This window comes from Lathamus discolor, chromosome 2 (assembly GCF_037157495.1).
Source record: "Lathamus discolor isolate bLatDis1 chromosome 2, bLatDis1.hap1, whole genome shotgun sequence".
Lineage (NCBI taxonomy): Eukaryota > Metazoa > Chordata > Aves > Psittaciformes > Psittacidae > Lathamus > Lathamus discolor.
In genome coordinates, this window is record NC_088885.1 from 109,970,001 (window position 1) to 109,995,480 (window position 25,480).

Consider the following 25,480-nt stretch of genomic DNA (forward strand, 5'->3'; position numbering starts at 1 on the left):
AGCAATAATATCCACCTTTTCCATACTATTTGTCTTCTATAACAGCCAGACCATGACAGAACTGTAAAACTCCAGGAATGTATTTCTAGAGTTTTCCCATTTACATTCTCTTGTCATTATAAAGTGCACTACTTGAACTGAACTGCATGCGTTACTCATGTTGATGTGACTGAAAGTCACATCAAAGGACATGCTTCTAAAAGAGGCTTAGCAGTTTCCTTGTTGTAGAAAGAGCAAACTGCCCAAAACTTTTATCTTCTAACATACCTTCACAGCTTTCTAGACAGTAATAGTTATGATACTCCCTGAACCTTTTGTTTCACTTTTCTTCTTCAATGACTTCCTTCTCTGTTTTCCCAACACACCAACCTTTATTTCTATTCTCTACTTAGAGATCAAGTTTTCTTTTACCTGCTTCCTATTTTGCATTCTGCTGCAACTCCAGCACTATCATTTGAATACCCAAAGTAAACATTGAAAAATAAAACAAAACAAAACCCCAGCAAATAAATGAATGGTAACGAAAAGCTCTGTACCAAGAAGTACTGTGCTCCCTTCCCACTTTTGAACTTAAGTAAATTTGGGACTGACTTCCTACATCCTAAAAATCAAACCCAATAACAGATAAAGGAGAGATGGGCTGCCAACTATTACTACCATTAAGGACAGTATCTTTGGCAAACAACAGTGGGAGATGGGTGTTAGGATCCAGCCCACAGTAAAATCGCTGCACTAAAGAAAACTACATCATCTGTATAAGGGCAAGTGGGACAGAATAAACAGTAAGAGATATTAAGGAATACAGTGTTGTAAATACACATAAGTTAGATTACTGCAAAATAAGTTACTTTTAAAAATTAATGTTATAAGCTATTGTATGAATAGAATATATGATATAATGTAGTCAGCTATTGTATGAAGAATGTTTCACATCTGCAGTCCCATTTAAAACACACCTATATAATTAGATGGCAAAATACTTAATTTTGCTTGTGTTATGTAGTCCTGTATATAAGAAAACACTGTCGCTAGAGCTGTCATGTTCAGACAATTTTTAGAAACATCAACACTATGAAATCACGGTTTTCAGCTTTGCATCTTGTGCTCCAAAATTCTCTGGAAATAGAAGACCTGCTGAATAGTAACCTTGTTGTTATTTTTTCCAAACCAAAATTGTTCAACCTACCTTTTCTAACTCTGGCCAATCCACAAACTGCAACTTAGCAGGGGATCCTGCAGTTAAGTTTAGTCTGAGAAAGTCAGAAAATTCACGCCAAGCGAAGCACAATTCTTTGCTTCCAGGTAAACAAGGTTTAAACCGAATACCTTGTACTTTCATTGTTAGAGTACTTTCCTATTGAGAAGAAGATTTTATCAAGAACAATTAAAAGGAAGTATAATTTGCTCATTTCTTGCAATATAGTATTTTAATATTTATGCTTACTACCTTTGAGACAGTAGACTAAAAATTAAACTACAAGCTCTACTGCTTTTGTTAGATTTATATGGACTCCTTGTGTAAGAAATGATCAATTTCAAACTCAAGCATTTCTCAGGAACCCATTTTCAATGTACAAGAGTTATGCACAACTTAGTTATATTCAACATATTTGAAAAGGTATAGAACGCATTTTAAACTAAACTATGACAGATGATATCATTAGCCTCCTACAGAAGATTCTTCAAAAGATCATAAAACCAATTGTAACACCATAAACACAGAAGAAAAGACTAAAAACAAGTTGGAAGAAAAGATGTAGAACACTGGACTAGAAACTCAAGCATGCAGTGCATTGCTTCCCATATTCTATAGCTGCAGCAGTGATAAGGTTTTCAACAGATGGTGCTGTATTCCATAGAACAGGATTATATGATTTTAATGCTTTAATTCTCTACCTTCTCACAGCCTACCAACCAGTGTTTAATTTGACTACCTTTCCACAGCTTTGGTTTAACTATGTGTGAAAGAATTAAGACAATCACCATACAAACATCACAGAGAAATAAACTTTATGATATCTTATAAATACCTGCCAAGTTATTTTCAAATTTGATTTATCAAGTTCAGGTGCAGAAACACCTAGGGAATTCACACACGCAGATGTCGCTGACTGAACCTGATTTCCATACTGATCTGTAAGCATTACCTCTGTTAAAAAAAATGATGATTAAAATTATTATTAAGATGATTACCTGAGCAGCTGTTTTAATGAAATGTTATACATGTGGAATATAATGTACACAACATACAAGTCAGAGAAAATTTACATGAGTACCACTGAATGAGAGAGTGGCTGAGCTTGACAGGATCTCTGGAAGTCACCTGTCCAACTTCTCTGCTCAAGCAGGTTCACCTAGAGCCGGCTGCCCCACGTCATGTCCAGATGGCTTTTGAGTAACTCTGAGAATGAAGGCTCTGCAATCTCTGAGTGCAACAATGCTCGGTCACCCTCCCAGTGAAAAAGTGTTTACTTATGTTTGGAGGAACCTCTTGTGTTTCAGGTTGTGCCCACTGCCTCTTTTCCTGTCATAGGACACCACTGGGAAGAGGCCCCATCGTCTTTACATCGTACCTCTCTTCAGGTATTTATATACATTGGTAAGACTTCCTCATTCTTGTGGGTATCAAAAGGATACATATATATATTTATATATCAAAAGGATATCTATCGATATATAAATATAGCCATATCACATATTTGTGCTCCCCACTTTTTTCTTTAACTAAAAAGACTAATTTTTGCTATAAAAAGAAAAAAAAAGTCTTAAAATAAAAAGCTGTTTCAACCTGTTAGTTTGTCCATTATGAACTTCTTTGCTCACACACAAGCTTTTAATGTCCCAGAACACCGTAAGAATTTTAGATTTCCTATTATGTTATCTAGAACTGCATAGAGAAACTGAAGAATGAGAAGACTGATCCCTGACATAACTTCCTCTCAAAGTTAACCTTAAAACGTTTCACTTTGAATTTTGTGCCTTTGAAGTAGTCTGAATGCTGTCATGGCCTGTAGGATTTCATAATACATGAACTAAACAAAAATTTATGAATTCCAGAACGATAAAAAAATATAAAATGGCAATCAGAGAAGTCACAGAATCATAGAATAGTTAGGGTTGGAAAGGACCTCAAGATCATCTAGTTCCAACCCCAATGCCATGGGCAGGGACACCTCACACTAAACCATCTCACCCAAGGCTTCGTCCAACCTGGCCTTGAACACTGCCAGGGATGGAGCATTCACAACCTCCCTGGGCAACCTATTCCAGTGCCTCATGGAAGTCTGATCATCCTTCCACGAATGAGAATGTACATGTGTTTTTAATATAAAAGTAGTTGAAGATAATTCACTCTTGATGACATCTATATACATAATAGGCTAACAAACTGGAAAGAAAAAGAAATCTATCTTACAAGAAATTGAGGAATATGTAAATACTCACCAATTTCACTTTGTAGCTCCTCACCCATCTGCAGAGTATTCGGTCCTTTTAATTTACATTTAATGTGTTTGGGTTCATCAGGAAGTGGTCTAAGTCACCACATGAAAACTGACTTAAAATCATTCCATGAACATAATCATTTAAATCATAATATACAATTGTCTAAATAGTAAAATACATCTATTACTGTAAAACCAATTAAAACATCAACATTAGTCCTGATGTGCAAAGGTATCAGCCTCCCTTGCTACAAAAATATTTGCTGACTTCTTAAGGACCTGATTACAAGTAACATAGCTCAAGATTCTTAGTGATACAGTTTTTCCTTAAAAGCAAAACAAAACCAGAGGACATTACAAAAATTTATGGAGAAGACGAACAATCATAAAAAAAGAAAAATCAGATTTGCATTTCCTCTTTTACTATGATAAAGCAGAAGTCATCAGCCTAAACTATGTCTATTAAACATATCTTCTGGGGCGCTTTTAAACAATCTCAGCCTTTCCTTCCCTTTACTTGATGGTTAACATATATTGCTAGCTTCCCAAACATTTAAGACTTATCTGACATTAAATTATTTAACAGTTATCCAATATAAATGTTTTTTACTCCTTTTGTGTGTTCTAAAAATTACTCAAATTAAAAAAAAATTCAAATCTTTAAAACTACCATTAGAATAACCTCCAGTGGACCTCCAGAATAACTTCCAGTTAATTTTTATGACAACTACAACAGAATAATGTCTAAACAGAAATTCCCTGATCTGAGACTGCTTTTCAATGACAAGTAAAATGTATTGAAATTATTCAATAAATCAATCCACTGCTCCTTTCAAGAGGAGAGGTATCAATTCAGTCTGCTTTTCTGTTCTTCTTAAAATAGAAAATACTACTTAGCTGAAAAATTTTCTGCCTCTGACAATGCTGCATCATGAACAGCGTTTTACAAACATTATGCTCTTAATGCTCTTAATTTTTATTTATTTATTTTTGCCTATTACAGCTCTCTGAAATGTCTAATATTGCTGAAAATTTACCCTGGCATCAGTTTGCTTGAACTAGTTACTTAATTTTAACCTATCACGAATACATGAAATACACTAAAGTTATTTAGGATCGTATTCATCTTAACTTTTATACATACAGCAAGCAGAGCTGACTTCCTAGACTCACTGAAAGTGATAAACAGGCAGTTTTAAAGTTCAGTTTACATCCTATCACCTTTGACTGAGACACCAGATGCAGGCACCCAGCATTTGGCTAGATGAATACTAACTTTAGCTTCAAAGTACTAACTTTTGTAAGGCTAACAATTAACTTCATAGACATTTCTCTGGTAACCAGTGACTTGACTCTTCAGTAAAACTAGTTAAAGTTTTAAAAGATAGCAGCAATCTTATTCAGTGTATGTATACTTACAAAAGTGATTAAAGGGCTGGGTGCAAACAGATCATGATGGAGTCATTTACATAGGTAATGCTATCTGTAAACAATCCGCATAAAACCACCCACCCAACCAAACCTACATCCCCTGTTAATTTGCCAACTGCACCATTTCAGCACATTTTTCAGTATTTTTTTTTTTTACCACAAAGTACAGACATAAAATCCTTTGCCAACAACATAAATAATAAAAAAGTATTTCACATGAACAAACCTGACTGTGAATGCACTCTCCAAAGACACGTGGTCATCAAGATAAGTAATCAGACAGTAACGTACATCTTTTACTGATGTTGGTACCTTTACATCAGGCAATAACCCCTGAATCAACTGTTCTTTGTTAATTTTAGGTGTCCAGTTAACCTAAAATTAAGATTTAATAAATTAATCAAAAGGTTAATTATTAATGACTAGCTACATAATACATCTGTGATCATTCTAACTACACTGAAGTAACATACTGGCAATAGAAGCTTTCAGTGGAAAACCTGTGTATTTTCCAGCAATAACCAACGCTATCTTCCAAATACAGGAAATTACTCTAAAAAAATCTCCAAACAAAGCAAAACGTACTTCAGTTTCTCTCACTTTTCTTGAGTTAGGAAAGACCTGATTCTGAAAAACCTCACCAAAAAACCGGCATGTATTTGGTGAAGCTCTACCTTTGTATTAGGCTCCATGTATGTACACAGACAGAAGGATAAGACAGGTAAGCAAATCTTCATGAAGGAACTTGCCTATTCAAGGTTCCTATATGTTGGGAAAACCCCAGATCTGAAGAATCATAGTCATATTGGAATTATTTTATTGTACTTAGGAGAAACACTGGGGATAACTGCTATATAACCTGAAATAACTTGCATTTCATAATACTACCCTGAAGCATTATTTAACATTTCATTAAATGTCTTTATCTCATTAAGGACACAATTTTAATAAAATACTTTTAAAAAAAATTATTATGTAGAGACTGAACTTCCCATGTTTAATAATACAGTCCTGAGTAATATTATTTCACAGTCTGAAGTCTATGGATTTTAGAGAATCGGCACTGTACCTCTCTCCCATATTATGCTGCTGTTTACCCAAAAGTACTCGCCTTAATTTTTTCTGCTATAGCTGGGGTCACGTGTATCTCCCTTTCTCCTTCGTCATACATCTGAAATATAAGGTTGCACATGACATCGCCAGCAACCCAATTAATTTCATCCTGATGTTTAATTTGAATAGCTTTTTGTCCATCCATACTTAGGACCTGTAGTCTTGCAACATGACTGCTAGGAAGAAGTTTAATAATCTTGTCCACTGGTGGCACATCTTTACAATTCTATACACGGAGAAAAAAAAAAGATACATGATTAATATATTAAATGTGCATGCATAAATATCACTTCATAATAGCCTACGGCACTACTCTGGATTACCAAGTGTGATCACGTGTTCAAAGATAAAATCAGTTTGACTTGACAAAAAGTAAATCAAAAAGATATGCCAGAACACCTACAACTTATATTTGAAAATCATGGCAGCCAGGTGAAGCCACCAGCACTGGAAAAAGGGAAATAACCCCCATTTTCAAGAAGGGGAAAATGGATGACCCAGGGAATTACAGACCAGTCAGTCTCACCTCTGTGCCTGGCAAAATCTTGGAGCACATTCTCCTGGAAGGCATGCTAAAGCACATGAAAAACAACAAGGTGCTTGGTGACAGCCAGCATGGCTTCACTAAGGGGAAATCCTGCCTGACCACTTTGGTGGCCTTCTATGATGGGGCCACGGAAATGATGGACAGGGGCAGAGCAGTTGATGTCATCTACCTGGACTTGTGAAAAGCATTCGACACTGTCCCACACGACATCCTTGTCTCTAAATTGGAGAGACACCAATTTGATGGATGGACCACTTGGTGGATAAAGAACTGGCTGGACGGCTGCACAGAAAGAGTTCTGGTCAATGGCTCAATGTCCAGATGGAGACCAGTAACGAGTGGTGTCCCTCAGGGATCAGTGTTGGGACCGGTCTTGTTCAACATCTTTGTCAGTGACATGGACAGTGGGATTGAGTGCGCCCTCAGCAAGTTTGCTGATGACACCAAGCTGTGTGGTCCGGCTGATACGCAGGAGGGAGGAATGCCATCCAGAGGGACCTAGACACGCTTGTGAACTGGGCTGCTGCCAAGCTCATGAAGTTTAACCATGACAAGTGCAAGGTCCTTGCACCTGTGTCAGAACAATCCCAGGCACAGCCACAGGTTGGGCAGAGAAGAGATTCAGAAGAGCCCTGTGGAGAAGGGCTTGGGAGTGCTGGTCAATAAGAAAATGAACAGGAGCCAGCTTCAGTGTACGCTCGCAGCCCAGAAAGCCAACCATACCCTGGGGCTGCATCAAAAGGAGCACGACCAGCAGGTCGAAGGAGGTGATCCTGCCCCTCTACTCTGCTCTTGTGAGACCTCACTTGGGAGTATTGTGTGCAGTTCTGGTGTCCTCAACAGAAAAAGGACATGGAACTGTTGGAACAAGTCCTGAGGAGGGCCACAAGGATGATCAGGGGACTGGAGCACCTCCTGTATGAAGAAAGGCTGAGAAAGTTGGGGCTGTTCAGGCTGGAGAAGAGAAGGCTGCATGGAGGCCTCATAGCAGCCTTCCACTATCTGAAGGGGGCCTATAAGGATGCTGGGGAGGGACACTTCGTCAGGGACTGTAATGACAGGACAAGGGGTAATAGGTTCAAACTTAAACAGCAGAAGTTCAGGTTAGATGTAAGGAAGAAGTTCTGTGCTGTAAGGGTGGTGAGGCACTGGAATGGGCTGCCCAAGGACGCTGTGAATGCTCCATCCCTGGAGGTATTCAAGGCCAGACTGAACAAAGCCTTGGGTGACACAGTTTAGAGTGAGGTGCCCCTGCCCACAGCAGGGGGTTGGAACTAAAGGATCTTAAGATCCTTTACAACTCTATGCTATGATTCTATATCAGACACCAGAATTTATGCTAGCTATTTAGAAAATGTTTTCTATTCCATAGGTTCTATGTTACAGAATTTCCAAAATACTTAAGAAAAATTGTACGTACCGGTTCTTATCGGTCATCTTGCTATACTAGTATTTCTTTACGCATTTTTCAGCGTAAAATACCACATGTCTTATTTGCTCCAGCAGCATGGCTCTCCTGGCTACTTGGGAACTTGGATGTTCAACAGTATTTAAAAATATCAAACCTCAAGAGCCTTAAGACAGAAATGCTACAAAAAGCTACAATATTTTAAACCTCTGAGAAATTATCCTTCTTCACTAAAGCTTTGGGGAACATGTTAACCATACTTATTGTAGCTCTAAATGCTTATGCAATAAAGGCAATTTGTCAGAAGGATACAGGGAGTAGAAACAGGGAAGAAAAAAATCCAAAAATAATGCATATTTCTGAAACACTTCACTGAATTCAGAAATAAAGAGTAAGAAGTGAAGAAGAAAACAAAAACCAAACAAAAAAACCAAACAGAAAACCTCCACAAACAACAATAATAAAAACCCCCACAACACAAAAACCAACCAACAAACAAAAAATACCCCAACCGTTTGCCATTCATAATTTCCTGGAAATGAAAATGGTCAGCCACTGGATTGTCAGGCTTATGGTAACTAAACCAGTAACTTTTTGAGGTTGAATCATGAAAGACTTCAGTACACTAGCAAGACAGCACAACAAACTGTTTTCAATCTTTCATTAATCCAATACATCCCAATCAACACTTACAAGTACTTCTATCCTTGCTTTCAGGACCTGATCTTTCTTGATATTCTGTACATGTATAACTGGACCAGTCAGAATGTTTTTTCCTGCATTACTGCAGTCCACAGAATACACAGGAAGGTTTGAAGCACCTAGAAACTATTCAAAATGTAAAATTAAACTTCAGGTTTCTTTTACAAAATATGATTAAAAGCCACAATAACACCTGCATTCCCTTCTGAACTTACTGAACTGCTTATGATAAGTGTTATCTAATATTATTTTTAGGCACCAGACTTGCATTTTCACCTTTAAAAACGAAATCATAAGTAAGCATTATGATTTTTTTCCCTTTAACATATTTTAGCACTGTTTATGACACGTATATGACCTAAAAAACCCTTACAATTTTAGCTACATATCCTCACATATTTTTCTCTTCCATTTCTAAGGCTAGATTCCTCTGATTCTGAAATTTACAGAATGACTCACAAAGGATGAGGCAGGAGAGTCACCATTATGGCAGCCAAACTACAGAAACTTCAAAAGCATTATTGAAGATAATATATTCTATCTAGATGCCAAAATAAGCTCTTTTCCCAGCCCTTTAAAAAGTATGTATCAAAATCCTTATGACAGAATGAAATGCAGTTTACCTTACAATGAACTACCAACTTTGGCTGTGCTGTTATATTTCCTGATTCATCCAGTACTTCAACCTGGAAGGGGAAAGCTGTACCATTTTCAATCTTTAGAATTTCTGAATCTGGTTTTACTTTCAATCGATGAGGAGGGCCTGTAAAAATGCACAATTGAAGAACAGAGGTTGTATTTTAAATAACTTGTGAGACACTGGATTTCAGTTTGCGCTGTCTCACAAAGTTTTTAAAGCTGGCTACCAAGAAATTTGTGGTAACAAGCCATTATATTAGTTAGGCAAACATGATGATCATCAAACATATACAAGGTGTAAACACATGATATATTACTTATAGCTATTTAATCCATTTAGTGTTTACATACTATATGGATTCACATTCATCAACAAGAAATTTGGAGCTTCCTCCTGATATGTTAAAACCAAAAATATCAATGTTCTGATATCTGATCAATGGTCATGTCCAGCAGCTTAATTACCAAAGCTACCACAGCTACAACTTGTGTGTGAATACAAGCCAAAGAAAGTTTTGTTCACATTACTTGGATATTAAAGTGGAACTATTTAAGTAAGGCTACCTCCTGGAACACAATTATTTTGTAAGCTTTAAAAAGAGAAGGATGTAATAGATTACTATTAAAAGACAAGTTCTGAAGGAATGAAGAAGGCCATTTTTCAGAAACATCCTTTATGCATTATTCATTAAAACTTCCATTTCAAACACACTGGCCGAAGAACAAGACAGACCAAAGTAGCTTTTATTCACTCCTTCCTCAAAAAACAGCTTTATATGTCAAAGATAAGTCCAATGAGAAGAAAGAGGTAGTGAAGCATCTCTACACTGCTAAAAGCTGAAGATTGTAATGAAGAATGAAGCTGCCTTTCGTCCAAAGTAAATAACCAAGCAATACAAAACACAATCTGTCTCAAGTCAGATTGTTCCACTGCATCTTCTACATGAAGGCTGAACTCCTCAAAAGTTAAATAATAATGGAATAAATTAAACACTGTTGGCCCAATAAAGCTTGAAGTACACAATTTCTCTGCAAAATGAGATGTTATAGCCTGAAGTTTGTTAATCTGATAGGCCAAAAAGTCAGGCTTCAAACTATACCTTATCTCCCAAATCCAGAAAAACCCAGGTAACAAGGGATAATAGGTATCATGTAAGGGACTCCTCAGCATGAAGACATCCACAAAATATAAAATTTTTGTAAAGGCTGTGGGCTTACAGATGTATATATGCCTTCATGATGATAGTCAACATGTAACGCTAAAAATTTCAGACACAATACCAACTGCCAAAGCATCCCCCCTTTGCTAGGGCAAGAAACTGCATGAGCACTAATGCATTCACAACATGCTTTTCACAGGGAGAACAGGTCAATGCAGATTAGTACAGGTTACTGGGCTTTAATGCTGTAGAAAATCAAGAATATAAACAAATTCATTCAGTGTCGCTATGTTAGAAAAATATTTAAAAAATCATTCTTAAGCAAGGGGAAAAATTCCAGCTGCTAAAATAATAGACAAGATTGGGCTGTGAGTTTGATGTTACTCCTGCCAACAATGATGTGCCCTTCACTTTATTTAGTTTCAGTTATCAGTTATCACTTGGATGAGCTACAATATCCTTTTTTGTCTCACTAAATATTTTACCTTCTTGGGAGAAGCAGCATTTCATTAATAGTGTCAGAATAAAGTTGAACAGAAATTCACTAAATTTTTTAAGAATACTTACCAGGCTGCAATCTTATTTTAAAGATTTGTGTGTCTTCTTTCAAACCAGGAAGAGTAACCTTCAGATTAAAGTTCTAGTGGAAAGAATATTTTAAATATTAACTTTAAACAAAACCAGATCACAAATTAACTCGCATAGTCATGTCAATTCATATATATGTAAATTTTGGAAGTTTATCTAAATTTTCTCACGCTGCTACATAAATCAAGGTATTTTTCCTGTACTAAAAATCTTGCCTTTTCATGTTATTATTCCCAGAGATTTTCAATCTAGGATCTGCATGTTAAACTATATGGTTCTAAAACCATTAAAAGCAGCTATAACTTGTGGTTTCCTGCTTAGAGGATGTTTCAGTGGGGAAAAAAATAGATCAGTTATGAAAATAGTTCTAAAAAGAAAGGGTCTTCAAGTTCTGTGTTCATTATTCCTTAGCTAATTGCCTGAAGCAAGGCACCACAATTATTATCCAACCCATGTTTGAATAAGGCCCTAAGAAAAACAACTGCTGAAGAACTGCATTACTAAAACCGATTATCACATTAAAATCAGAGAACGAAGCAGTCTAATCAATAATCTTAAAAGCTCCAGCTTTAAGAAAACTAGTTGCACTGCAGATATATGAATTTCATATTTTATATATTTGAGCATATTTAGCTGCAATTCATGAACTGTCACTTTTACATGTTCAGAAATGCTGCCTCCGGGAAGGTTTAGTTTCCTGGCTTATGCCCTTCCCATGCCTGGCAGGGTATGTGCAACATGAATGCCTTGTAGATTGCATGAAAATGAGCAAGCAATTCTTCTGGTTTGCTGGGTAAGAGAATGAGAAAGTGCAATGAGGCCTGGGCTGGCGCATCACAACTGCAGCCCCATCAAAACATGAGCTCACCAGCTGATGGCTGGCCACACAAGTACCTGCAACTCTCCAGCTCTGACTGGCCAGCCAACTAACTGCATTTATCTGTCTGCAAGCCAAACAGCACATATCAGCTGGAGCCCCATTAAACCAAATGGTGAATCATCAGCACAGGGAAAGGCAAAATATACTGATGTCAGATGTTGAGGGACTGGGGAAGGGGGGGAGTCTTGGGGATGGGGACAAGGAGTAAAGTGAAAAATAAGGTAGGGAATAAAAACCATGGAAACCAGTATAACTGACAGCTGACATTTAATGTTAGTAAGTTTAAATTCTTCAGGAGTTCATTCTATCAAACTGTATTTATGCACTAGACACTCCTCTTATGCATCCTCCTTTTTTTTTTCTTTTAGTTTCAACCTCTTTTCTGCAATACTAATTTTTTACTTAATGCTGTCTTCTGTGATTTAGCATACTGTGTACACTCTACCACACACCCAAGTGTTGCTCAGCTGCTCCTACTCCAGTCCCATCAGCTAAGAGCATGCAGCTGTGGGAAAGACAAATTGCTCCAGGCAGAGCCGTAAGAGATCATTTGAAAATACCCCAACAAACACCAGCAGTCCTTAGTGTAGGCTAAACTTAAATTGTCACACAGTGTTAGCTATTTTACACGAAAAGTTTTTTGCTCCGTGTGTGTGTGTTTTTTGTTTATTTGTTTGGTTTGTTTTTTCCTTAAATATATTACTTCAAGTTTAAATAGCCTACCTTGCCCTGGCAACTATTTATACAGCCTTTAGCAGTGACACCCTTAATGACGCACTTCGTGCCTGTAGTTATTCCTTCATACTGCAATGTCAATCCACTAGAAAAATACATAGAAAACAAAACAGAATCAATTTACAAATAAACGCAGTGTTTTAATATATAAGATACTTTCAGATATTCTGATGGAAATCAAAGAAAAAAATGCCAGATAATTTATATAAGAAGTATTCACTATATTTCTGAGACAATCCCCAAAGAATTAGTGTATCAATGTCACATGAAGAAAGGACAAACCCTCTCCCCCAAGAACCCCCAAAATATGGCTGAATTACCTAGCTTCAAGAATTGGTTTAATGTTAGTTGTCAACTGTGTTGCATGACCAAATTCATCTTGCAATTCCAAAGGAATATTAAAAGGTACTCCAATTCGGAAAGGAAGCTCCAAAAGTCCCACTGAAAATTTCTCTGGTTTGCCCTCTAAGAGAAAAGAATAATATATTTTTAGAAGGAATTATGCGTATTTGATGGCTTTCTCTTACTGATGGCAACTAAATCAAGTGGTTTTCAGCCTCAAATTAAACAGGCTGTTCAGAATACTGTTGTAACCAAAATCATGCTTTATTGACTGATCCTCTATTTTAAATTACAGTAACATAAAAGCAATAGCTGAAACATAACAGCCGTATACAACAAAGCAGGACATATACAACAAAACAGTATATAGCAAAACAGGACAGTGAAAACTTCCAAAACACTTAGAACATCCATACAGCACCTGAAAGCAGACAAGTTCCTGTGGATAGCTTTTCTTAAACATTTAATTGCTTTAATTCTGTTAAATTCATTCATGCAACAAAATATTTTTGTTTTACAATTATCCCAAATGTGAGAGATAAAGATGAGTAATGATGAGCATTTGAAAAAAGAAATGTAAGAAAATCCTTCCTCTGAAATCCGGCCCTGTTAGGCTGCCTCCAATTAGGTACTAAAAAATGAAACCAACCAGAGTGGTACAAATGAGGGCTTGTAAATCAGCATAATGTTTTGTGGAATCAAACTATCTTGACTAACTGGCCTTTGAAAAAAGAAGCAATGCAGTGCTAAGCTACATGATATATATCCTATCAAATTATTTCAGACGCAAATCAACAGCTGCTTTTAATACCTACTAGTATCATTATCAGAGAGCTGCTTTTGCACAAGAGATGTGAAAACCGTGGAGGGAGGGAAAATGTTACATTCTATTGGCCAAAACTATTTCTTGGTTACAATAACAAAAATACCTCAACCTTACAGTGTTTACAATTTTGTTTACAAGTGAGTGATAAAACTGTAAAACGAGCTGACAAAAATAACAGCAAAAGAACTTCTGCACTGTCGAAGTGAGTAACTACCAAAGTTCCAAACTGTTAGCCCATTAGATTTTTAGTGTGTCTGTTCCTTTCAGAGGAGATTTGTTCATTTCAATTGTTATGCCCAAGGGAGCCTTTAATTGAAAGCTCCCATGCTGGGGAAAGTCACAGTTCTATTGAGAAAATGTTTTTAAAATACAGAATGAAACTTTGCAACTTTTAAGATTCTCTTTTTGCTTGAATAAAGAGATAAGGAGCAGACAAGGCTCGTTTATGTATTCATTCAGAGAAAGAGCTTCCCCCCCTGCCCTAGAACTTCACAGAAGTGTCTTGATACTTCAATGCCAGGTTTTCAAACATATGTTTAAACAATTAGTCTTTTCAAGTAATGCCAAACAGTTTTTCTGTATTATCATAGAAGAATACTTCTCTCTATTCTGCCAATAACACTTTTGCAGAAGCTTTTAGAAGAATATGCTACAAAGAACTCTTTTTCTGCCTAAAGGGTTTGCATTCAAAGCCTCTAGTTTTGTGGAAAAAATGTAAGGCTACTGAAAGCAACTATTTTTTTCTCCATCTTCTTGGAACCAGATGCTCGTTATACCTCCTGAACCTGTGGCAAAAATATCCATTTAATATTACACGCAAAGGAAGTGGTATTTTTTGTCTTGCTCTCTCACTGTCCCCCTTGTAGATAAAGCTCACAGACCAGATGAGGTCAAAAGGGTTGTCTGGAGATCATCTTAACCAACACACCTGGCTCAAATCAAGTCAGCTGCCAAGGCCATGTCCAGACAGCTTCTGAATGTTGCTAAGAATGGAGACCCCACAATGTCTTGGGCAACCTGCACCTAGTCACCCTCTAGAGTGAGGTGCTCAGTCAACTTCACAGTGAAAAAGTGTTTCCTGGTGTTCTATCTGCCTTCATGACTTTACAGACATTGACAAAGTACCCGTGTATCTTCTCCAGGTGGAGCAGCCCCAGCTCTCCCAACCTTTCTTGACATGAGAGATCTCAGAATCACAGATTATCTAGTTCCAACCCCCCTGCCATGGGCAGGGACATCTTCCACTAGACCAGGTTGCTCAAAGGCCCATCCGACCTGGCCTTCAACACTGCCAGGGATGGGGCAGCCACAGCTTCTCTGGGCAATCTGTGCCAGTCCCTTCATCATCTTCATGGCCTTCTCTGGACTCTCTGCAGTATGTCCATGGCTCTGTGTTGGAATGTGCCCAGCACTAGACACAGTACCGCAACTGTGGCTTCACCAATACTGAGTAGAGAAGGGTCACCTCCTTCAACCTGTTGGCAGCACTCCTCCTAGTGGAGCTCATCATTGCTCATAGACTTATGTACGACCAGTTTGCTTAGGTATTCCCTGACCTGATCCTCTTTCACCAAGGGTATGTATTTCTTGCTCCAGAACTTCCACAGGTCTCTGCAGCCTGGGATTCCTGAAGGTCCACCTTGCTTGCAAATACTGAGGCAAAGAAGGTGTTCAGTACCTCAGCCTTTTCCATACCCTGTGTCCCCTGCCTCATTCAACAGTGGGCTCACGTTCACCCAAGTCATTCTTTTGTCACCCATACATGTTTGTAGAAGCTCATCTTGTTACCTCCAATATCCCTTGCCAGGGATTCCAGTTTCAGTTCCAACTGGACTTCTGCTTCCTTAACCCCATCCCTGCATGCCTGGATAGTGTCTCTGTATTCCTCCCAGATTACCTGTCCCCACTTCTACCTTCTACATATTACTTTTCTGCACTGAGTTTTGCCAGGAGCTCCTGGTTCATTCAATGCAGGCCTCCTGGCATTTTTGCCTGATTCCTGCTCATTGGGATGGACCAGATTTAAGCTTGGAGGAGGTGATCTGTGAATATTAACCAGCTTTCTTGGGCATCCTTTTCATCCAAGGCCTTACCGCATGAAACTCTACCGGGCCGATCTGTAAGAGGCCAGAGTCTTCTCTCATAAAGTCCAGGGTTGTGAGCTTCCTTTCTGCCCTCCTCCTTCCTTTCATGATTCTTAACGCTACTATCTCATGGTCACAACAGCCAAGGTTGCCTTCAACCTTCACATCCCCAGTGAGCCCCTCCTTGTTTATAAGTATGAGCTCCACCAGAGCACCCCTCCTTATTGGTTCCTTTATCACTTGAGTTAGGAAGTTGTCATTGATGCACTCCAGGAACACCCTGAATTGCTTACACCCTCCTGTGTTGTCTCTCCAGCAGATATCAGGGTAGTTGAAGTCCACCACAAAGGAGAGAGTCTGCAAGCAAGATGTTGCTTCCAGCTGTCTGCAAAAGGCCTCATTTACTTGTTCTACTTGGTCAGGTGGCTACAGCAAATACTGACTATGGAGTCATCCACACTGGTTTGCTCTTTAATCCTCACTCAGAAGATTTTAGTTGGCTTATCATCCATTGCCAGGCAGAGCTCCATACATTCCAGCTGTTCACTTACGTAAGAGGCACCTTCATGTTCTTCCTGGTCTGTCCTTCATAAAGAGCTTGTATCCATTGCAACTTCCCAGTTATGTGAGCCATCCCAACACATCTCAATGACTCTAGCAATGTTGCAGTCCTGCTGTCTCTAATTCACCATGTTTATTCCCCAGGCTACATCATTAGTGTACATGCAGTTCAGAGATCTTCATAAAAGGGCGAGTCTTGGTGATAAGATAGAACAGGGGATGTATAATCTGTAGTTAGCACGTATTTTTGCAGATTAATGTTGTAAGCAAATAGCTACAGATTTTCTTTAAATTGTATTATGATATATGGAATCCAAAGTCTGTTTTGTTTTTAATCCTATGAAATCTCATTTGCAGCTGACAGTACTCCTTTATAATTTAAAAAGTTAACTGCATTTCATGAAATCCATCGGCGCGTCCTGAAGGAGCCGGCAAATGAAGTTCCTAAGCCACTGTCCCTCATATTTGAAAAATCATGGCAGACAGATAAAGTTCCCGACAACTGGAAAAAGGGAAATATAACCCCCATTTTCAAGAAGGGGAAAATGGATGACCCAGGGAATTACAGACCACTCAGTCTCACCTCTGTGCCTGGCAAAATCTTGGAGCACATTCTCCTGGAAGGCATGCTAAGGCACATGAAAAACAGCAAGGTGCTTGGTGACAGCCAGCATGGCTTCACTAAGGGGAAATCCTGCCTGACCACTTTGGTGGCCTTCTATGATGGGGCTACAGAACTGATGGAGAGGGGCAGAGCAGTTGATGTCATCTACCTGGACTTGTGCAAAGCGTTCGACACTGTCCCACACGACATCCTTGTCTCTAAATTGGAGAGACATCAATTTGATAAGTGGACCACTCGGTGGATAAAGAACTGGCTGGATGGCCGCACACAAAGAGCTGTGGTCAATGGCTCAATGTCCAGATGGAGACCAGTAACGAGTGGTGTCCCTCAGGGATCGGTGTTGGGACCACTCTTGTTCAACATCTTTGTCGGTGACACAGACAGTGGGATTGAGTGCGCCCTCAGCAAGTTTGCTGATGACACCAAGCTGTGTGGTCCGGTTGATACGCTGGAGGGAAGGAATGCCATCCAGAGGGACCTCGACACACTTGTGAACTGGGCTGCTGCCAACCTCATGAAGTTTAACCATGAAAAGTGCAAGGTCCTACACCTGGGTCGGAGCAATCCGAGGCACAGCTACAGGTTGGGCAGAGAAGAGATACAGAAGAGCCCTGTGGAGAAGGACTTGGGGGTGTTGGTCGATGGGAAAATGAACATGAGCCAGCTCCAGTGTGCGCTCGCAGTCCAAAAAGCCAACCGTATCCTGGGCTGCATCAAAAGGAGCGTGACCAGCAGGTTGAAGGAGGTGATCCTGCCCCTCTACTCTGCTCTTGTGAGGCCTCACTTGGGAGTATTGTGTGCAGTTCTGGTGTCCTCTGTGAGGATGGTGAGGCACTGGAATGGGTTGCCCAGGGAAGCTGTCAATGCTCCGTCCCTGGCAGTGTTCAAGGCCAGGTTGGATGAAACCTTGTGTGGGATGGTTTAGTGTGAGGTGTCCCTGCCCATAGCAGGGGGGTTGGAACTAGATGATCTTAAGGTCCTTTCAAAACCCTAACTAGTCAATGATTCTGTTTCATATTTCTGGACAGAAAGAGCAACTACAAATTAGCCTATAGGCTTTACCCTTTTTCATAAATAGATGCCTATTTTCCCTGGAAATGCAGTCTTTCCAGCAAAAGAAACAAAACTTCTTCAGGGAATCACAGAATTATTTAGGTTAGAGTAAGAATCTTTAAGATCATCCTGTCCAAGTGTTAACCTAAGACAACCTACTAGCAAGTCTGTATGTGAATTACGATGTAACCAAATATATCTTACAGGCTTCAGCAGTGTCAGTAAGATCGGAATCTATGAATTTTGTTGGGAAGATATGATCAGACACATTATTTTAGGCCACATACACACAAGAGTGTGTGGCAAGATAGAGTAACATCAGACATATTTAACAGTATTATTTCTATTTTGGTATTCCAGTAAGTATTTTATGGTGGTTAATCCAAAGATACATACCCATTATAATTGAATGAGAATTTAATTTTGCATAGGACTCTTCTTTCAATTAAAAAGGAGTCAACAAAGAACTTCAGTCTCAATATGTATATTTTAAATGTATAACCTGTTTTTGAATGAGTTTCTCTTTGTGGTTTATGCATGAAAGTTGGCCTAAAAAATACCAGTTTTATGAAATAATATTTATGCCAACGGCATTAGGAAAAAGGGTGATTCTTATTAAGTAAAAGTTTATTTTTGTTAAGTACATTTGGAAAAGTTCACATCAGGGAAAAGTTGATTCTGGTAACACTTTTTCGTAAAAGTGGCATAGCTAACATGTTACAGGTGAGATCAAAATCTATTAGGCAAAAATAATTTTTGCCTGCAAATTTCATTATTTGACATGCAAATGCTGCTTTCAAGTGCTGAAAATTACCTCTCCATGAAAACACGAATAATTTTGATATACAATGACTCAAATAGAGACACTAAAAGAAAATTGGAATGACTGTATTTCTTACCTATAATAGTAAATTTAAAGATTTTAGACGGTAGAGGCCTTCCTGCGTAAGTGTCTGCGTTACTTTCATTCAACACTACTTGCAGTTTCAAGGTGTAGTTCCCAAGTTTCTGAAGATTTTCTATATAGAAATACAAATACAATTAAAAAGCAAACCAAGAAAAATTATAAATGAACTGAAAATACTATGTATGTGAACTTACCCATTTTTTTAAACCAGTATGGCCATTTGCCTCCATGCTGACTGATATGGGAAATTATTTCTTTATTCCCAGTAGGTGCTGCAAAATAAACAATTAGCTACATGTAATTAGATTTGACACCATTATTTTTAATTTTTTTCAAGTATTACTTATCACTCATTGTTAAGTATTACTATCACCTCTAAATCTAATAAATATAAATACAGCTTCATACTTAATCATGTTGGTTACATATTAAAAAGAAAATAATAATTCCGTACCTAATCCCATTTTAATTAAAAATTGCTAGCCTCAGACATATTAAACTGGAAGCAGCAGATTTGTAAAGTTGAATCTTATTAGTTCTTTGGTTGCATGCTCCCTGTGAAGTCTGAACACTCGTAGGGTGTGTACTCGATGCTGGCAACTGGTCAGCTACCAACCTGACTTGCTTAAATGGGAGCCATGGTAAAAATGTGCAGTTGACTGAATGTAAATTGAGGGAAGAAGAACATTCCTTTTTTTCTCCAAATTAAGAACACACAAACTTCAAAGCAACTTTTAGTGACTGGCTCTATAACCTAAGATAAATACAGGAACACATTCAAGAGGCATTAATATATGAAGTATATGTTACAATTTAGTATACTTAAGATACTAATATTTTACAAAGAAAATATGTATATATTTTGTTATTTGAAATATATCTTAATATTTTATTTTTATTTTAATTGTAATAAATACAGAATGCAACTGCAGTAAGATTACACAGGATGAAAAGAAATGCAGTAATGCAGTTGTTTATTGTCTGAAACCTTTCGGAAACAAATGTTTTTCTAAAGAAGAAAAGGTATCTTATACTTGCAGGATTATTACAACACCAACATTTGTTTCTCATGTAAACAAGGTTTCCACGTATAACATTCTGAAAACAATGGATAACTAAATATCCCTGCTATAGTGTAATATAAATCCTTGGGGAGTACAGACAGAGGAAGAACATCTGTAATTTTGTTTCAAATTACATATTAATAGCCAATAGTCATAGCCTTCCTGATCTGGGAAAATTCAATGGTGCATGTGTGAGACAGATGCATCTCAACTGCATTTCCGATTGTGGCTTACAAGAGGGAATTAGCAAGGTAACTGTTTGGTCAAAAGAACAGTCAACAAAGTTCTAAAATAAACACTTCGGCAATAAAAATTTTGCTTATTAGCTCAAATCCCCTGAAAAGATGGCTCACAAAAACTCGATTTTGCAAAATTCCTAAGTGACTTTACATTAGACATTCAACAAGTGCGGTCCCAACTTTTATGCAGCTTGTGTGAATTTCTATGCTAGAAATGGTATCCATTTTAACCATATTCTTAGTAGTTTGGAACTGACAGGCCCTTGTTACATGCGACAGAAGATGTAATCATAATACAGCATTAAACCATCACGCACTTGCCATTGAAATGATTGCCATTTCATGAAATGTGGCTCTGGAGTGATATATGCTCTGATGCGATATCATCCTTAAAATTAACAGCTATATCCATCTATCAAATTCTAACATATAATATGTATATACACACAAAAAAAATGCATTATCCACTATCAATTTTTAAAATAGTAAAGAATCAGTTAAATATACGGAAATACTTACTATGTAAAATAACCTTGAGTTCAACAAGAAGTTTCTTTGAACCTCCATGGCTTGTACCTGGAAGTTTTTGCATTGCTTCACCTTTTTTGTTCAAAATTTCTATTCTTAATGCCCCTGTACGTAAAAGGAAAAATGTTGAACTGTTAAAATATGCTGTGTATTACAAGTGATTGGAGATTTCTGTATTCTTGTTTTTTTCAACAAGAATGCATAATATATTTTTAAATGGATATTTTAATTATTTGTATTTGGAAGAAAAAAATATACCTATTGGTGTACCAGCAAATCTTGTTTCATTTGGTAATAACTCATCTCCTTCAGGCCATGTTACTGATAATTTGTCAGGAAGTCTAATGAAAAAGAAAGAGTGAACAGTTTTTCCATGAGTTAAAAAAACAGGGTAATTTAGTAGAATACACATGAAGCTGTTTTTTTGGGGAGGATGACACCAGACTATTTCCTACAGATTATGAGTTCCCCGTTTTTTTTGTTTCTACTGAAACAGCTGACTGATTTCCCATTTCCCTGAAGAAATACTAAAACTGTTATTAGGAACACTACAAGTAAGTAATTACAATTTTGAGCTTACCTTGCCATTTCATCCTCTATGTATTTTTTAACAGCTTTTTCAGAGACTGTTCTGTCAAGCTTCGAGATTGGAACAGTCTTCATTTCAGCATACAATGCCTGAGGTTCCTGAAGCAAAAAACTGTACAGTTATAAACAGACAGATTATAGTATGTCAGATAAGAAACAACTGTCTATGAAGGGACTAAACAAGTTGGCATAGACATAGTGCAATATAACAAAGAACTCCCTGGTGACACCAAAAGACACTACTAAAATTTGCTGAAATCACAAGGGTTAAGAATGGATGCACAACATGCGACTGACACCAACTGTGATACTCTATTTCATATGCAAATTTAAGTAAACGAGGTCATTGATAATGAATAATAATGTTACTATATTTATCATAGAATAGTTGGGGTTGGAAAGGACCTTAAGATCATCAAGTTCCAACCCCCCAGCCATGGGCAAGGACAACTCACACTAAACCATCCCACACAAGGATTCGTCCAATCGGGCCTTGAACACTGCCAGGGATGGAGCACTCACAACCTCCCTGGGCAACCGATTCCAGTGCCTCACCACCCTAACAGGAAAGAATTTCCTCCTTATATCCAATCTAAACTTCCCTGTTTAAGTTTTAACCCGTTACCCCTTGTCCTGTCACTACAGTCCCTAGTGAAGAGTCCCTCCCCAGCATCCCTATAGGCCCCCTTCAGGTACTGAAGTAGGCTGTTATGAGGTCTCCACGCAGCCTTCTCTCCTCCAGGCTGAACAGACCCAACTTTCTCAGCCTGTCTTCATACAGGAGGTGCTCCAGTCCCCTGATCATCCTCGTGGCCCTCCTCTGGGCTTGTTCCAAGAGTTCCATGTCCTTTTTATGTTGAGGACACCAGAACTGCACACAATACTCCCAAGTGAGGCCTCACAAGAGCAGAGTAGAGGGGCAGGATCACCTCCTTTGACCTGCTGGTCATGCTGCTTTTGATGCAGCCCAGGATATGGTTGGCTTTCTGGGCTGCGAGCGCACACTGAAGCTGGCTCATGTTGATTTTCTTATTGACCAGCACCCCCAAGTCCTTCTCCACAAGGCTCTTCTGTAACTCTTCTCTGCCCAACCTGTAGCTGTGCCTCAGATTGCTCCGACCCAGGTGTAGGACCTTGCACTTTTCATGGTTGAGCTTCATAAGGTTGGCAGCAGCCCAATTCACAAGCGTGTCGAGGTCCCTCTGGATGGCATTCTTCCCTCCAGCATATCAACCAAACCACACAGCTTGGTGTCGTTTCAAACTTGTGAGGGCGCACTCAATCCCAACGTCCATGTCACCGACAATGTCGAACAAGACCAGTCCCAACACCGATCCCTGAGGGACACCACTCGTTACTGGTCTCCAGATGGACATCGAGCCATTGACCACAACTCTTTGTGTGCGGCCATCCAGCCAGTTCTTTATCCACCGAGTGGCCCATCCATCAAATTGATGTCTCTCCAATTTAGAGACAAGAATGTCATATGGGACAGTGTCGAACGCTTCACACAAGTCCAGGTAGATGACATCAACTGCTCTGTCCCTGTCCATCAGTTCTGTAGCCCCATCATAGAAGGCCACCAAAGTGGTCAGGCAGGATTTCCCCTTAGTGAAGCCATGCTGGCTGTCACCAAGCACCTTGTTGTTTTTCATGTGCCTTAGCATGCCTTCCAGGAGAATCTGCTCCAAGATTTTACCAGGCACAGAGGTGAGACTGAGTGGTCTGTAATTCCCTGGGTCATCCATTTTCCCCTTTTTGAAAATGGGGGTTATACTTCCCTTAATTACATTAAAACTAATGTAATGGAGCAGTTTGATTATTTCTAGACTGCTGACTCTCAAAAGAAATCCCCACAGCAATTTTCACTGTCATTTAAATACATCTGACCCAGGATTATGTTTAAAGATTCCATCTGCACTAGCTGTGTGAATCCTTTTTATATTTATCTTACCAAAGCAATTTGAACCTCTCCTCCAGTGGCAAATATGTCCCCATCATGGTCTCCATACAAAAAAAATTTCTCAATAGTTCCATAGAATATTGGAAGAGTCTTAATAGTTTTCACCTGAGAAGACAACAATTAACATAAATACATTGCTTCTGCATCAAATGCACAGTATTTGCCTTTTATAGGGTTCAAATGTTCTATTACAAAACAAACAACTAACTTACCAGCTGTCCGGTTTTGTATGTTTTTCCGTCCCACTCTATTGCAGCATAAATTGTCCAAGGGCTCTGCATTCTTTTGGATGGTAAGTCAGTACGTGCAGTTACTCCTTTAAAGACTGTGAATTTTATCTGTTTGTCATATTTTTCATGACAGTCTTTGAGCCACAAAGCAAATTCTCTGTCAATTTTCATTCGCTGCTCCTACAAACAGATTACAAAATAAATACATATTGTTACTGTTTGACAAAATTTAAATCTGTCAACTCCACAAGTGTGAACAATAGCGAATACAGCAATACTGCACTCAAACAAAACGAGATTCTTCTTGGAAACATTACAAAATCCTAGGAAAGCTATACTTCAGATAAAGTGTTTCCCCCAGCACCCATATTCTTATATGAAGAGTCTTTCCACAAAAACTGTTACGTAACAACAGAAGTCATTGTTTAAGAAAACAAAAGGAAACACTGAATTTTATTTTTTCTTATAGGTGTAAGTCAGCGTTAGTACTCACTAAAACTAAACTTCAGTACTCACTAAAACTCACTTAAACAGAAGTATCTGCTACAAAGTCTTGTAAAAGTGCTCACAGTGAAAATTGTTCAGAATCCAGGTAATCAGTGACACAAACAAATGCCCAGTGTATAAAGGTTTCTTTATCATACACATTAAAATTTGTCAACAAGAAATACCTAACAGAATGGTTACCTGTCCATTGAAGATTCTCGTGAACAGAGTATTCTTATCTTTTAGCTTCAGCTCCAGATCCATGAAAGTGAGTTTGTTTGTGCTGACTTGGAACTTATCATTGGTAAATAATGCACCAGAAATTCTGTTATAGCATTCAATTGGTGCCAATCCTCTCTTCTTTGGAGGAGCGCACCAGTCAAAACTTAGAAGAAAACAGACATTAAAAGCCTTCTTTATAAAGAGGTTTACATTACAGAAACAGACTGGTTTGCATTGTAGAAACAGATTACCACTTACTCTTCCACAGTCGTATATGGTATTAACCTTCCATTCCAAAAACATTCAAAAATAGGCCTTTTTCCTCTGGCACCCTTTTCTACTATAATGCAGTCATCTTCTTCATCATCATCATCATCATCATTTAATTCTTGATTAAAAAGAAGACAGTCCCCATGAATAAATCTCTTAAAACCCCTAATATTATCATCAAAACTGAGCGTAGTCTAAGTTAACAATAATCTACACTTATTAAGATAGGCAGAGTAGCAGTACACTTGATATCAAGCTAAGCTATATATATTAGGATAATTATTTTTTTCCTGTTTAAGAAATGCCAGGCAGAAAAACTAAGGAAAGTTAAGGAAAAAATTTAAACAGGGACTGAATATTATTATTTTTATTTCATTAAAACAGAGTAGTAGGATTGCCTATTACAGGATTGATAAGCGGCAAAATATGTCACTCACTTGATGGAAAACATGGATCATCAGGGTATGTTTCTTTATCATACAGGAAGGGATGATATCGGATGATGCCTTCCACTATACCTTCTCCTTCAAAATGTGCCTTAAACTCAAAACTGTCTGCTGCAGTATTTATATACAATGTCTGCATGTCATCTTTGATCTCCCTAAGATTGACAATCTTTGGTACTTTTCCTTTTTCAAACATTGAAATCTGGAAAAATATAAAACAAGTTGATTTTCCTTAGACTAAAAAACCTACAGTAACTAGCATTTGTGACATTTATCTTAACTGTTAGCAAAATGACTTAGTTTCTATACTGCAATGATCAACAGCATTACTTTTAAAAAATTAAATTACATAAATATCTTTAAATGCTATAGTTCAAAATGCATGATTAAAGACAAACAC

The 25,480-nt window shown here is 38.1% G+C and overlaps 1 protein-coding gene across 2 annotated transcripts in view; it reads right to left on the bottom strand.

Annotated features, from left to right (window-relative positions):
* SMCHD1 (structural maintenance of chromosomes flexible hinge domain containing 1) overlaps positions 1–25,480 on the bottom strand; it is a 73,102-nt gene that overhangs the window by 27,493 nt on the left and 20,129 nt on the right. For both annotated transcript variants that reach the window (XM_065668071.1, XM_065668072.1), the window contains exons 10-29: positions 25,072–25,282; positions 24,623–24,752; positions 24,344–24,527; positions 23,639–23,836; positions 23,418–23,531; positions 21,456–21,562; positions 21,134–21,216; positions 20,867–20,980; positions 19,239–19,316; positions 19,037–19,156; positions 12,967–13,111; positions 12,635–12,731; positions 11,011–11,083; positions 9,268–9,407; positions 8,636–8,770; positions 5,986–6,213; positions 5,101–5,249; positions 3,445–3,533; positions 2,031–2,149; positions 1,187–1,354 (exon numbers count right to left, since the gene is read on the bottom strand). In XM_065668071.1, coding sequence (XP_065524143.1) covers positions 1,187–1,354; positions 2,031–2,149; positions 3,445–3,533; positions 5,101–5,249; positions 5,986–6,213; positions 8,636–8,770; positions 9,268–9,407; positions 11,011–11,083; positions 12,635–12,731; positions 12,967–13,111; positions 19,037–19,156; positions 19,239–19,316; positions 20,867–20,980; positions 21,134–21,216; positions 21,456–21,562; positions 23,418–23,531; positions 23,639–23,836; positions 24,344–24,527; positions 24,623–24,752; positions 25,072–25,282 — 2,682 coding nt within the window. The remainder of the gene's footprint in view (positions 1–1,186; positions 1,355–2,030; positions 2,150–3,444; positions 3,534–5,100; positions 5,250–5,985; positions 6,214–8,635; positions 8,771–9,267; positions 9,408–11,010; positions 11,084–12,634; positions 12,732–12,966; positions 13,112–19,036; positions 19,157–19,238; positions 19,317–20,866; positions 20,981–21,133; positions 21,217–21,455; positions 21,563–23,417; positions 23,532–23,638; positions 23,837–24,343; positions 24,528–24,622; positions 24,753–25,071; positions 25,283–25,480) is intronic.